The sequence below is a fragment of the Perognathus longimembris genome, chromosome 1 (assembly GCF_023159225.1).
Source record: "Perognathus longimembris pacificus isolate PPM17 chromosome 1, ASM2315922v1, whole genome shotgun sequence".
Taxonomy (NCBI): Eukaryota; Metazoa; Chordata; class Mammalia; order Rodentia; family Heteromyidae; genus Perognathus; species Perognathus longimembris.
In genome coordinates this window covers 125,189,078-125,204,437 of record NC_063161.1, presented here as the reverse complement: position 1 = coordinate 125,204,437, position 15,360 = coordinate 125,189,078, and the positions used below count along the sequence as shown (strand labels likewise).

The 15,360-nt window shown below is 39.7% G+C and overlaps 1 protein-coding gene across 2 annotated transcripts in view; it reads right to left on the bottom strand.

Moving 5' to 3' along the window:
* The window catches only part of Tek (TEK receptor tyrosine kinase), a 92,408-nt gene that overhangs the window by 19,155 nt on the left and 57,893 nt on the right, over positions 1 to 15,360 (bottom strand). For both annotated transcript variants that reach the window (XM_048360047.1, XM_048359968.1), the window contains exons 9-12: positions 13,353 to 13,497; positions 8,462 to 8,623; positions 6,128 to 6,262; positions 1,000 to 1,287 (exon numbers count right to left, since the gene is read on the bottom strand). In XM_048360047.1, coding sequence (XP_048216004.1) covers positions 1,000 to 1,287; positions 6,128 to 6,262; positions 8,462 to 8,623; positions 13,353 to 13,497 — 730 coding nt within the window. The remainder of the gene's footprint in view (positions 1 to 999; positions 1,288 to 6,127; positions 6,263 to 8,461; positions 8,624 to 13,352; positions 13,498 to 15,360) is intronic.

Sequence of the window (15,360 nt, the reverse complement as noted above, 5' to 3'; positions counted from 1 at the left end):
ATGGAGGCATTGTATGCTCATGGATCCACACTAAAATTATACAGCAATGAATGGAAAGACATATAAACTCATACTTCTGATCATCTCTTGAGTGAAGGGAACAAAAATGGAGTCACAAGGGTGGTCAAAGGGGATTTAATACAAATCCTTGCTACTCAGAAGGCTGAGGTCTGAGTATCATGGTTTAAATCTCCCCATGGCAGGAAAGTCCATGAGTCTCTCATTTCCAATTAACACCAAAAGTCAGAAGTGGAGCTCTAGGTCAAGTGGTAAAGCACAAGCTGCAAGAACAAACTCTCAGACAGCACCCAGGCCCTGAGTTCAAGCCTAAGACTGGCACAAAAAAGGGCAGAGGGATTTAACAGATTTGAATTGTTACTACTTTGAAGAAAAATGCTGAGAGCAAATATGACAGTAAACAGTTGTTAGTCATGGATGGCAAGAGTGTATTTCTTCTGTTAGTATCTACATGGTTCTGTAACTTTAAAATTTCACAGAATTACAAACATATACTCACTTATATACATATATACTATATATACATACCTATATGTGTATACATACACATACGTACATATATATACATACACACACATATATACAATATATACATAGTTATATATGTGTACATATATTCACAATACACACATATATACATACACTCATATAACATACAATCCCTAAATGCTGACAGGACAGTTCATACTTTCACAAGTTACTGGTACAAAAAAAAGTGGCTGAAGAAACACTGTGCCTTTTATCACACCAGTTGCCAAATACAGCCTCAGACACTGGGGCTGGCAAGGACCACATAATCCTGACTTACGTAGTAAACATGAGCAAGAGCCACCTCACCTTTTCTAGGGCTCCAGAGCAAGTGGGCAGATATTAGCTAGCTTCTACTCACAATTAACTCCCTTTGATACCTTAAAACTAGCCTTGAAATGATGGAAGATAGATCCAAATGGCCCAGTGAGGTGAGTAGCACAAGCTACTTACTGTTGCTGAGGGTCCAAGCAGTGAGATCCTCACTCCATTCCCCCTGGGCCTTGGTGTTGACTCTGGCCCGGACTATGTACTGCTCTCTGGGCTTTAAGTTGTTCAGCAGCACGGAAGTCAGGTTGCCTGGCACTTTAATGTTCTGCTGGTCACTTTTTTTTTGTACAGATCTCCTCTCCACTTCGACATAAAATTCATCTTCTGAGTTTGTAAATATCGGTTGCCAGGTCAAATTTAGTGTGGTCTGGTCTTTTGGAAGGAGACTGAGACCTCTTGGAGGAGGGAGTCCTAGAAGAAACCAGAAAGACAAGTGTTTTTACAGAAGATAAAAGTAATGACAGCTGGGTCCCAGTGGCTCATTCAGTAATCCTAGCTACTCAGGAAACTGAGCCGTGAGGGAACAAGTCTAAGGGACAGCACCCAGGCCCTGAGTTCAAGCCCTAGTACTGGCACCAAAAAGAAAAACAAAACAAAACACTAATGACAGCCCCAGTAGATAGCTTAAAAGCTTTTAGCACAATACACAACTTTAAAAGCTGTCAAACAAACACAAGCAAGTAGCCATTTGATGCTTTTTCCTCAACTAAGAGGCAAATCTTTAATTGTACTGTATAGTTTGAGTTATTTTAATAAAAATGTATGATTCTTTGGGAAATCAAGAGCCTTAAAACTGACCATCTACTTTAGTCCTACTATTTGACTACCAAGAATTTAGCCTGAAGAAATGTTGCATAGAAAGTAGATAATCTATATACATGTTTGTTATAACATTACCAATAGCAACAATCAACCAGAAGAAATCTAAATACTCAAAATAGGGAACTTTTGTGGAGCTTGAACTCTGGGCCTGGGTACTGCCTCTGAACTCTTCATCTCAAGGCTCTACCACTGTGAGCCACAATACCACTTCTGGTTTTCCGGTGGTTATTTTGAGATAAGAGTCTCATAGACTTTCCTGCCTGGGCTGGCTTTGAATCTCAATCCTCAGATCTCAGCCTTCTGAGAAGCTAGGATTACAGGCGTGAACCACCAGGCAGCTCTAGGGAACTTTAATGAATTAGATACAACCATCTAATGGATTAAAAGAGATCATTAAGTAGAGTATGGAAGCCCAATAAAAATATTTATTGCACATGAACAAAAACTTTTATTGTAACTTGATAAGAGACAAGTCTATAATTTGGAAAAGAGAACAGAGGAAATGGTCAAAAATAAAAAGTGGATTTTCTAAGCTTGTAGGATCACGAATATTTAGAATTTCTGTTACCATTTTGGAATTACATTTCAAAGTAATTTCACAGTTACTTCTCCTCATCAAACCTGCTACCTGGCCACAATTACTCATACGAACACGGGCTACTGAAAAGGTCATTGAAAAAAAAACAATATGGGCTTCTGAATCAGACAGATAGGTGCATGTTACTTCAGTAACCATGACAAATTTATAACCTCTGTAAGTTCACAGGAAAAAAATACTCATCTTCAGTCTGCACAGGATGAATAAATGAAGCAGTGAGTAAGAATATGTTTGGGAGATTATTTAAGGCTCTGTTAGTTCCTCCATCATACCTTTCTTCCTTCTCTCATTTATATTGTGTCAATGAACAACAAAGGAACTTGTAATTTGAGTTAATAATAGTGATTTGTAAATTCCAGATCAGAAGTCATATAAAGAACAAACTAGAATTTCTCTTCTCTCATTTCTGCACTTTCATTATCACCACTAGAGGGCAAATTTGATTCTGGCGTTATGACAAAACTTTAGGTGATTACATTGGCTGACAGGGGCATAATATACAAATAGATGGAGTATATTTGTGGTATTGAAATGTCATGGCTGGTAGAAATGACAAAAAGGTTCACATTGATCAAGATGTATTGTATTCATACAGCTTTGTTAAATGTTTTGCACAACTAGTTAAAGACAACAAAATATAGCCTTAAAAAATATCGTGGCACCTCCTCTCCTAGTATTGCAATATTATGATCTAATAAATAAAGGCTTCTTCCAAATGGTCTTTTGCCTATTTGTGGTCTTTATTATGGGTAGAGGAAGATGAGCTGATTAAGTAAGAAATAAACTAAAAGCAGGGTCCTGCTGGCTCAAGCCTATAGTCCTAGCTGCTCAAGAAGCTAAGATATGATGATTGAGGTTCAAAGCCAGCCCAGGCAGGAAAGTCCATGAAACTGTTTTCTCCAGTTAACCACCAGAAAACTGGAACTGGATCTTTGACTCAAAGTGGTAGAGAAGCCTTGAACAAACAAGCTCTTGGACAGTACCTATGCCCTGAATTCAAGCCCCACAACTAAAAATAATAAATAAACTAAAAACTGTGAAATAAAAAAATGGGGAAAAGGTTTAAGGAATAAGAAAGTGGTAGAGAGGGTAAACTTGATTAAAGTATGTTGTTACGTTCATATATGAAAATATCACAGTGAAAGAAAACAATAGATGAGTGGATCAAAAAATGTGGTATTTATACACAATGCAATTTTACACTGCTATTAGAAGAATGTTATGTCATTGGCAGGGAAAGGGATGGACCTAAAACAAACCATGTTAAGCGAGGTAAGCCAAGCTCAGAGAGAAAACTGGCAAATGGCACATGTTTTCTCTCATATATGGAAGCTATATCTAAAATACACTGGGGCATGATAAACTACCTAGAACTCTAGGCATTCACGTATAGTGAGACCAAAGGAGGATATTCGTAGGGGAGGAACACAAAGGTGCAATGGCTGTGTGCCTCTGATCATATAAAATAATATTGATCAAAATGAACTTCAGGTAATGGAAACAAAGATTCTTTTTCTTTGTTTTTGTTTTTCTTGTTTGTTCATTTATCTGTCTTTTGGAGGGTAAAGGGGACAAAAAATGGAGGCACGAAGAGTGAACAAATGCTGCAGTGATACTCAGTAGACATTGTATGGAAAATGAACTGTACGATTTATTAGTGGGGATAGGAGGGAAAAACTGAGAGAGAGTAAGGTAAGGGGTGACATTGTCCAAAAAGAAATGTACCCATTACCTGATGTATGTAATTGTAACCCTTATATATATCACTTTTAAAATAACAATAAAATACTTTCAAAAATTACTAAGTCTTGGGTAGCAAGGAGGTAGCGGAAGAGGGCTCGAGAGCAATCAAGGGCAATGGCATGGAGGGCAGGATCTGCAAGAAGTTGAGAATGGTGGGAGTGCTGAGGGAGAGAGGGATGGAAAAGAAGTAGAGACTATGGAGGATGAGAGAATGTGAAGAGTTAAAGCTGGGAGCCAAAGCTACAAGCACTGCAGGCCCCAGTCCTAAGCATCCGGACACCCAAAGCCTGAAAGCCACAAATCTGGCCACAGGCATTCAGGCTTTAGGCCCTGTTCAACAAGCCTCCAGCTTTAAAAGATTGCAGCTATAAGGCTCTGGTTCTGAATTTAGAGCTAAAATAAAAAAATTCTGGGTTTGGAATTCAAAGTTACAATCAGCACTAAGAGAGATGTGCTTACTTGTCCAATTTCCATCTGGGTAGAACAAAGGAATTCCTACCTGGTAGCAGAAAGCTGGAGCCCAGGTTAGCACCCAGCAGGCTGCACAAGCTTCTCCATTCACAAAGCAGAAGGCCAACAGATACTGCACAACCCTGATAAATCAAGAAATGTATCTAGCCAGGCACTGGGGGCTCATGCCTGTAATCCTAGCTATTCAGGAGGCTGAGATCTTAGGAATGTGGTTCAAAGCTAGCCTGGGCTGGAAAGCCCAAGAGATTCTTACCTCCAATTAACCACCATAAAACTGAAAATGAAGCTGTGGTTCAAAGTGAAGACTGCTAGTCTTGAGCAGATAAGGTCAGGGAAAGTACCCAGGCCCATGACCACCACCAACAACAAAAAAACCAAACATCCTATTTCAAACATGTAGATCCAAGACTCAGAGTATCCAGCATGGTTTGTGAACTTATTAAAACTGCAAATTATTTAACTCTAGTCCTAAACCTAAACCTATTAAATAAAAAACTCTGTGGGTAGTATCCAGTTTCAGCAAATTGGATAGATGATAGGTAGGTAGGTAGGTAGGTAGGTAGGTAGATAGATAGACAGATAGATAGATAGATCTGTATTAATAAACTCGCCAGGTGATTCTGATATGTACTAGTGTTTGAAAAGCAATGATTTATCAACATGGAGATTAATTTTTTTTAAAAATAGCTTTATAGAGGAAGGAGTGACATTGTCCAAAAAAAATTGTATTCATTACTTGACTTATAAAATGGTGACTCCTCCTCTGTAGTAAACACCTTGATAATAAAAATGAAATTATACTTTAAAAAATAGCTTCAAACTGAGCACTGCTGGTGGCTCATGTGTGCAATCCTAGCTACTCAGGACACTGAGAACTGAGGATCAAAGTTCAAAGCCAGCCAGGCAGGAAAGTCTACAAGATCTACTGATCTTCAATTAACCACCAGAAAATTAGAAGTGCAGCTGTGATTCAAAGTGGTAGAGAGATAGCCTTGAGCGAAAAGAACTCAGGGACAGTACCCAGGCCATGAGTTCAAGCCTAATGACAAAAAAAAAAGCATCAGGAGATAAAAATGGCAGCCAACAGTAAACAGAACTGAGTGGCGGAGGGATGGAGTAGGGAAGTACTGTTCTTTAGATAAAAGCCATTCCTTGTATTTGATGTTCTAACCACGTGCATGAGTACTTTGAAAAGTTAGAAATTATTATTTTTTAAGTAAATAAACTGCATGTGGCAGAAGCCTGGCTGGACCCTTAAGATGGAAACAGGAAATTGGGGGTGAAATGCAGGAGCCAAATCCCAGCACGGTTGTTGCTAAGTAAATACCAAGTCCTAAGGGATGACCCTGCCTTCCTGAGAGCTCATCTGCTTCCTTCTCTGTCCTTCTAGATGCCTCCAGAACTCTCCCTCCAGGAGTCCAGCCCAAATAAAGGAATTGTTTGGCTTGAAGCTGCTAACCTTCCTGTCACTTTCCCACCCATTCAAAAGCAAGCCCCTTCCACCTCCATCCCCACCCACCCACTCACCCACCACCACCCTTCCTGGTCTTCCTTCCTCTTTCCCCTTCCTCCCCCTCCCACCCAGCTCAGGAATAATGCCTGTTGGCTTCAGCTGACCAATGGAAGCTGTGGTGAAGCGTCGCACTGGTCCAGGATGCCCTTCTCCGCCCTCTCCACGGCGCACCAGCTGCACACAGAGCTCATATTCTGTCCGAGGCTCCAAATAGCTGAGTGTAACAATCTCATTGGTCACTAAGAAGAGAGAAAGGCCAGGAAATCTCAATGGACATTTTGTTACCTCCTTGAAACTAGTTAACTAAAATTAGTCTTTGAGAAAGCTAATGTCTTAGTAAATCAGTGAGGTGATTTCATCTTCAAGGGGACTACAAGGGAAATGAGGCTTGGAAGAGGCTAGTTCAAGATGACAGGGCATACATGAGCATTTGTATATCTTTGGAACACTCACACAAATTTCTGTGCTAGTGGGGTATTTTTTCTCATTGGTAAATAGAACATTACTATGTGGAATAACAGATTTAGTTGGAGAAACTTAACAATTAAAAGACTATAGAATGATTTCATTTCTACTATATTCAACCATATACATTAATTGCAAACATGTTATCAAGAGAAAGACTCTGAGGGTTTGCTTACCCAGACCATACAACTCATTTTTAACAGAAAGATTATAATGAAGGGCTTTGAAGTTGCTTGAAACTGATTTTCATCAACAAAGGATGCATGGTTTTTGTCCTTAACTATTTGCACTAGAAAACCCTGCATCTCCGTGAATATTACAAAGGTAAGTTTTCGCCATGCCCTATGATAAACTGCTGAAGTTCAAAACAAAACAAAACAACAGCCAGTGGATACCCATTGTCATAAAGGTAGGCCCCTTGGGCACCAGTGGCTCACGACTACAATCCTAGCTACTCAGGAGGGAGGCTGAGAACTGAGAATCAGGATTGGAACACACAGTCTGCACAGAACAGTTCATGAGACTCATCTCCAATTAACCACCAGAAAACCAAAAGTAGTGCTGTGGCTCAAAGAGTTAGAGCTCTAATCTTGAGCAAAAGAGCTCAGGGACAGCACTTGGGCCCTGAGTTCAAGCCCCACAACTGACAAAAAAAAGTTTAACCCCCGTAATTACTACCATATGACAAAAAAATAGCCAGTCTCTAATCTCCCAAGCAAGCTTTACATCCCTTATGTCCTACATTTTGGTTGGTATCTGTTGTGATCATATTGTAGTCAGAGAACAGACTTGCTGAGACAGTATGAAGAGCCCCATAAGCAATTATGTTATGACTTCACTCAGTGCATACAAGTAGCATTATTAAGCTGAAATCCTCCTTTTCTTTTTTATAACTTTCTATATACCATAAGTAGAGGATGCTGTATGGGTAATCATAGACATGTTAAGAATAAAGTATTGGTTGAGGGATATATTTATGACAAGCTTGATAGAGGCTGGTGTGTCTATAAGATGGCCCAGTTAAACCAGCCTGGTCAATTAGTAATACTGTTCTCATTCCTTCCTTCCTTCCTTCCTTCCTTCCTTCCTTCCTTCCTTCCTTCCTTCCTTCCTTTCCTCTTTAATTTTGATTTTATATTACCATGCAACAAATACAATCGTCATTTGTGGTGGTTTCCAAATAAATGTAACAATTTTGCATGAACTTTTGGTATTTTGCAGGCTTATTATTTTTCCTTTTCAGAATTGGGGGGGGGGGAGGCTTGTATGTAACTCTCTACTCACACTCCCTCATCTTCTCAATTCTACTCCTTTCTGCCATAACCCATCTTTTTCAGGTTCAAATAGTTTTAAAAGTGTCTGCATGTTAAGGTGTCTACAGGTCAGGGCAAGACAGGAAAAAAAATACATAACTCAAGGCCTTGGGAATATGGCTCTAGTGGTCAAGTACCTGCCTAGCAAGCATGAGTCCCTGAGTTCAAATTCAAGTACTGGCAAGAAAAATAAATTAACAAGTATATATGGAAGAAGCAATCACCCTTAGGGTTAGGTAGATCAACGTTCATGGCCTTTCCTACAGATGCTCAACTATTCGGTTAGCATGTTCAAAGAATAAACACAAGTTTTCACCATGACCAGCAAGGTCAAGGACTGGAAACAGGATTGGGGAATCCCAGAATAGTCCCAGAAGGAGATACTGACATGGATTATCAATCACCCAGGGAAAGGGGCAGTTCTGTATACCCCAGCACACAGTGAATTCCAGATCAGCTCTAGAACTCAGCGTGTCCCAGCTGAGTTTTTGCTGAGAATATTTGCTCCCAAATATTCTGAAATGGAATCTTCTATTATAATCACCACCATGGTGTAGACAGCTGAGGTAGGAAAAGGAGAATTTCTATATCCGGAAGACAGGTGAATATTTTTTCCTAGTGTCTTATCCTTAGCCGGAGCCTCTTATGTCAAAACCTTACCTTGAATGTGTCGCCAAGCCTCATAATGATTAACAGGTTTGTATAGAAGTTTCTTGGATATGATTGGTCCATCTCCAAAGTAAGGCTCAGAGCTGATGTTGATGACAGCAAAGTTATGTCCAGTGTCGATCACATTAGGAGCATTCAAAGGCTTCGGAAGAACTAAATCAAATTTCAGCAACCAGATTAGTACTTAGGCTTTGGGATTTTGTTTGTTTTGTTTTGCTTTTTGCCATTCCTGGGGCTTGAACTCAGGGCCTGAGCACTGTTCCTGGTTTCTTTTTGCTCAATGCTAGCACTCTACCACTTGAGCCAAGATGCCACTTCCGGCTTTTTCTATGTATTTGGTGCTGAGGAATCAAACCCAGGGCTTCATGTATATGAGGCCAGCCCTTTAATCACTAGGCCATATTCCCAGCCCATGCTTTGTGTTTTTGTTGTTCTTCAGTAGGGAAAGAAGATGAAAATTTTCCATTTCCAGAAAGTTCTCTGCTCAGATTCAATATAATTACCCTGATTCTGAGCAATCTGCTTCCCTCTTGCTTCCACCCAACATCCATAAAGTGCTTCCTTAAATGTCTCCTGTGCTCACAACTCTTCAGTGGGTAAAAGCTAACATTTGTTCCACGACCTGCCAGCTTTTGCATGTTCGCTCCCTTTCTTCCCCTCATCCAATACCCTCCAGTCCTGTTATGCTTTCAACTCATCCAATTAACACAGCATCATGCACCTTCCTAACTTCGGATCTTCTCTTCATACATGTTTTTCTCCTCTGAGGAAAATTCTTCCTCCCATTATCCTCTCAGTAAACCCTTTATTCCAGAGCCTTAATCATTATATCCCATGCTTTCAGAGAACCTTGATTTGCCCCTTTATTGTAATTTTCTGAGTTATTCTCTTTGTAAATTAATGTGATTGTCTGGTTCTAGCCTTCCCTTTAGACTGTGTATGCACTCATTCATTTATTCACTCATGTTCATTTTCCTATTCTCTTGTATATGTGTTTAAAATAACACACACTTACTATTTTAGAGTTGTTGAGATCTCAAGTCAGACTATTACTAGCCTCAGGGCTGTGCTGCTTTCTGGAAGCTTTACGGGAGAATCTGGATTGGTCTTGAGAAGCTCTCTCCAACCCCTTGAGATCATCTTTACATTCTTTGGCTCAGGGTTACTTCCTCCACCTTCAAAGCCAATATCACCAGGTCCCTGACCCTTGTTCCTGATGATCTTTCTGATGAGCTTGAGCTTCCTTCATATGATCAAATGAGACCACCAGCTATTTCATTATAGCCATCCGTGCTTTCATAAAAGCAAATAATTTTTCCCAAAATCTTTTTCATACTCGATCACTTAATGTTTGGAGTCTGTTAATCATTTTTTATTGCGATGAAACATGTATATTTGTGAAGTATAAAAATTTTAAGTGTGGGGCTGGGGATATAGCCTAGTGGCAAGAGTGCCTGCCTCGGATACACGAGGCCCTAGGTTTGATTCCCCAGCACCACATATACAGAAAACGGCCAGAAGCGGCGCTGTGGCTCAAGTGGCGGAGTGCTAGCCTTGAGCGGGAAGAAGCCAGGGACAGTGCTCAGGCCCTGAGTCCAAGGCCCAGGACTGGCCAAAAAAAAAAAAAAAATTTTTTTTTAAGTGTATTTAGATCAATGATTTTGCCTAAGTGTTATGTACCTATAATAAAGATAGGGAACATGTCTCTCCTCCCAGGAGGTAGCCTAGGGCCTTTTCCCAGCCATAGGTAACCATTATCCTGCTGTCTGTCACTGGAGATTAGTATTACCTGTTCTTTCATTTGCCAGAAATGAAATTTTGAAGTACTTTCTTTTGCACAGCATTTTGACTGGGAGACTCACACATATTACTGCAGGAATTAATTCTATTTTATTGCAATTTAATACTCCACAGCATGACTTTATGAGCTGAATTCACTTAAGGTCTTACCTCCAAGACCTCAGAATGTAAAGTTATTTGGAGTTAATGTCTAAAAAAAAAGGCAACTAAGTTAAATATGAAGCCCTAAGGGCATGTTCTAATCCATAAAGTCTGGTATCCTTGTAAGATTCAATTAGGATATATGAGTATGGGGAACCTTATGAAGACATGAAGAAGGCCACATACAAACAAAGAAGAGAATCCTCAGGAAAAAATCAGTTCTTCTGACACCTTGATCTTAAACTGTGATCTCCAAAACTGCAATGAAATTAATTTCTACTGTTTAAGCTATCCCATCCTGAAAAGGTCTCTCTTAAAACCATCTTGGCAAACTAACATATTTGTATAATCTTTATTATCAATTCAGTTTATTATCCACTATAATGTTAATGGATACTTGGGTTCATCTCTCATTTCATTTTAAGTTCACTATGCATTAGAGTGCTCTGAACATTCTAGCAGATATCTTTTTGGAAAATAATGCATACATTTCCTTCAAGCTTATGATGACAAGTAGAACTTCTGGGTCAGAGGTCGGTGTCATGTTTAGCTTTAGTTTGTAATGCTAGTTTTCCAAAATCAATGTACCAATGTGTGCTTTAACAAGAAAGCTCAGAAAAAAAAGAAAGCTCAGTCCTATTTTTGAACAGTAGTAAAAAGACCCATTTATTTCTCTAAAGTCTATTTCCACTTCATAGTTACTGGCCCATATGACTTCAAAAAACTCCTGAGGACTGGAGATATTTTGGTGCATTGATCTTGTGCTCTGTGTCATTCACTACAAAAGAAAATTTAAGAAGCAAAGGTGTGGCTCAAGTGGTAGAGCCCCATATTTGAGCACAAAATCTAAGAGAAATCATGAGGCCCTGAATTCAAGTCCCAGTACCAGTACACACACACACACACACACACACACACACACACACACACACACACACACACAAATTAAAAGCAGAACCTCTCCTGTATGATATGAACATGACTTGTTTTTGAGTTATTGTTTCTTTTCCATGAGCATCAAACATTCCAAGGTTAAAAAAATAAGATAATTTGTCTTGTAGGCACACAAATTCCTCTCCTTCAAAGACATAGAAAATGTCAGGAATTATTTTGATGATGTGAATGTTCTACTGAATACAATTCTAATTTTTTTCCTATTATCATGAAAATAGTAAGGATTTGACATGAGTTACATAGATTCTCAGAATAGAGAATCCAAGTCTAGGAGGTTGTGTATATAATACAGCTTCTTTTGGCCTTAAAAAAAAAAACTACATTCTAAATACTAGGGCCATTTTGTCTATGGAATTTAACTCTGGGGTCTCCCAAAAGGTTACTAATTAGTGATTAAATGGACCAAAGCAAGTTTCCTTTGGTCATCTTGCTTCCTCATCTGTAACACCACGGGACTCAGAAGCAAAACAGTGATGGTGTTGGCTTTGGAGTCAGGCTCAAAACTAAGACTTGCCACCTTTCAGCTGAGCACCTTCTACAGGTTAACTAAGTCCTCTGCCTCAGTTACCTGGCCTGCAAAGTAGAGATAAAAATACCTGTTGTCCAAAGGACCTGCAAAGATTACACAGGATGAGAGTATGTGATGCTCTTAGCTCAGTGTATTTTCTAGGATGTAGACCAGAGGACTATTAAGGGCTTTTGTCTAAATGAATACATTAGCCCAGTTAACTTTGATTTTAACTACGATTTACTTCTTCCTTTCAAGCCACAAGTGCATACTAGTTCATAATCAAGTAGTAAAAACAGCCACCATCCTAGATGTGAAAACTCATTCAAATTAATTATGAAGTAATGTTTTATATTATTTGAGTAATTCACCAAGCAAAGTTTCTCCAAATCAGTCTTTACAATGAGTAGAAAGTCACAATGATGATACTAAACTTTTAGTAAAATTCAGCCACAACCAGCCAGACATGTTCTGCTGTGGCAGATTAACTATATGTGGAGAGGGGGAAGCTAAACCTAAGCCCCTCTCTTAGACATGCCTTAGGACATGCCTGTGAGTTCTATCTCCTCCCTAGTACTTCCCAGAGCCACCCCTTCTTAGGTGTAATTACGAGGTCTGTTTTCAGTCAATACTTCTCCCTTAGGACAGAAAAACTCTAGACCAGTTCTAATCAAACTGAGGCACCTGGGGTGACACAGTGGAACTGTATGTTTGTCCAACAAACTCCTACTTAAGGCCATATGCATATGGGTTGTATCTCCTATGCATACTACTTCAAAGACATGTAGATCTCTCTAAAACTTTACCAAGCTGGGATCTCATTTCCCTAAGATCAGTCCGCTATCACTACCAGAACTCCCATATACTCCAAATCCTAGAAAATTAAAATCCTTAACCACATATTTGCTCTTGGGTCACCAAGCTCCAGCCTATGGCTTCCGTAAACACTGTATTTTTTTTCTCTCGATTAAACTCTTTGCTTAGCTTTCTTGCAATTCTTTGTTGGTTACCCCAAGAATCTGGGATCTTTACCTCTGCAACCACTTACTGGTGGCACTGAAAGGCATAAGATTATTTTATATAACAAATTCTCACAATATCTTATAAAACTAAGCTTCGCTTACTAGTAAAGGATGACTTAGGGAGATATTCACCTCTTCTAGGCCATCAACAAGATAACATGGCTAGAGACAAAATGAAAACCAGAGCTGTCACTCCTTCCCCCCAAAGAGTGCACTCTGTGTCTTTCATTCTACTTTCATAAACAGGGTATTGTGAGACACACACACACACACACACACACACACACACACACACACACACACACACACACACCCCTCAATGACCTGGAAAGTAACTCAAGTATTTTAGAAGTCAAATAACATTTCTGTCAGGAAGCACCATGATTCTCCAGCAAAGCACAACCCCCCATACATCAAGAACACAGGCTCTCCCTTTGGAAAATGAAGCTTACATTACCTTTAACAGAAATGTTGAAAGGCTTTTCCACCATCCCAGCCACCGTGTTTACACTGCAGACCCAAACTCCTGAATCTGGGGGGAGGATTTGGTGGATGGTGAATATGGCTACTGAGACATGGTCTGTATGGTTAAAGTCATTTGGCTGGAAGAGTAAAAAAAACACACACAAAAAATATTTTTGAACCTTCTAGAGAGGCATAAACATAAAGGTCCATAACACTGACCCTATTTCATTGTATAATAAGAAGTTTTCCAGGAGAGATTAAGAAGCTAAGTGCAATGCCATTATAACTGTTGGCTTATTTCCAAAGCTATTGTAGTAGCCCTGAAAGTTTACATTGGATTGAAGCCCTCTCAGATCCTGCTGTTGTATTTGTGTTTGGGAGTGCAGGGTAAACACTTACAAGCAATGAGTTCAATTCCTTATAAATGTTTCCAGATAACGTTTGTTCCTTTCTGATCTGATACAAAAATGGTTGGGTGAGAAGACAAAGAGTCTTCCTAACTATTTGAGGGGCTGTCAGGAGCAGTAGAACAGAAGCCAGAACTCTGAGGACACATGGACCCCTGCTACTTTCTAGTTCCCCAGTTAAGTATTCTTGTTCATCCAGTTTCCCCTTTTTCAAAAATGTGGGGGAGGGCTGGGGATATAGCCTAGTGGCAAGAGTGCCTGCCTCGGATACCCGAGGCCCTAGGTTCGATTCCCCAGCACCACATATACAGAAAATGGCCAGAAGCGGCGCTGTGGCTCAAGTGGCAGAGTGCTAGCCTTGAGCCGGAAGAAGCCAGGGACAGTGCTTAGGCCCTGAGTCCAAGGCCCGGGACTGGCCAAAAAAAAAAAATGTGGGGGAGGCAAGTGATACTGAGAAGTGCAGATAAAGGAACAAGATGACAGCTGAGTAAGATGCTCCAAAAACATTCTTACCACAAATGAATCAATTTGAAAAACTAGGCACATACCAAACTACCATCACAAGAAATGAGGAGGCCACAGAAGAAACCACAGTGCCCAGATTTGGTATGAAAATAAAAGGGACATATGTGTTTTAGGATAGCTTAGGTTACACAATGAGAAATTGTCTCAAAAAAGTGGGAAAAAGGATTGTGTTTGCATTCTAATGAAAGGATAAATTTTTGAGGTGGTAGATATATTTAATCTGATGTAAACAGTATGCAACGTATATATGCCACATGGCAGTCCATAGGCACAATTTGTATATTTTTCATGTATAACCTTTATGTATCAGCAAAAATCTTAAAAATGAAAATAAATACCTAAGAAAGGAGTTTTATATAGGATAGCTATCCTTTACCAGTAGTAGACATTAATTCTACTAACTCATGAAAAAGCCAACAAGATTTTTGGAAACTCATTAGGTTTTTTCCATTGAATGAGGGCGGGGGGACATTTTATAGTTCTTATCCCCAAATGACCTCTCATGTCTGTCTTTAGTTGTTTTTCAGTCATTTGGTGGGGGGAAGAGAATTATTTAAAAATCTGCAGATAAGAAAATATGTGATCTTCTTGAGGATCACTTGTAACACAGAAACGCGTGTTTGGAATAGTTGAGAGAGAGAGGAAAGAAGAATGACTTGAAGAACACAGAGGAATCACTATGATATAGCTCTCATCCTTGGCAAGTAACAGGAAAGCAGAGTGAAGAGGTATAGGAAAACCCAATGTGTACACTCAGGCCTAAAGGGTTCTGTGGATGAGTTTCCAAATTAGAAATGTCAAGAACAGATGCAAGATCTATCCATGTAGAGTGAAATAGATCATGCTGAACCCTCCTCTTCTATATTCCCTAAACATTGACAGAGAGCGTGATGGGAGTAGACACTCATGAAGCTCCGTGTGCTGAAAGCACAGGATGTCTGCCAAGTCACGGGATGCCACATCCCTTCTGTGGCCAGTGGGACATCTTACTGTTCCTCATGTGAGGATTCAGAGATGTGGAGATATCATGAAGGCAACACCTTGCACAGCCTGACACATAAATGTAGC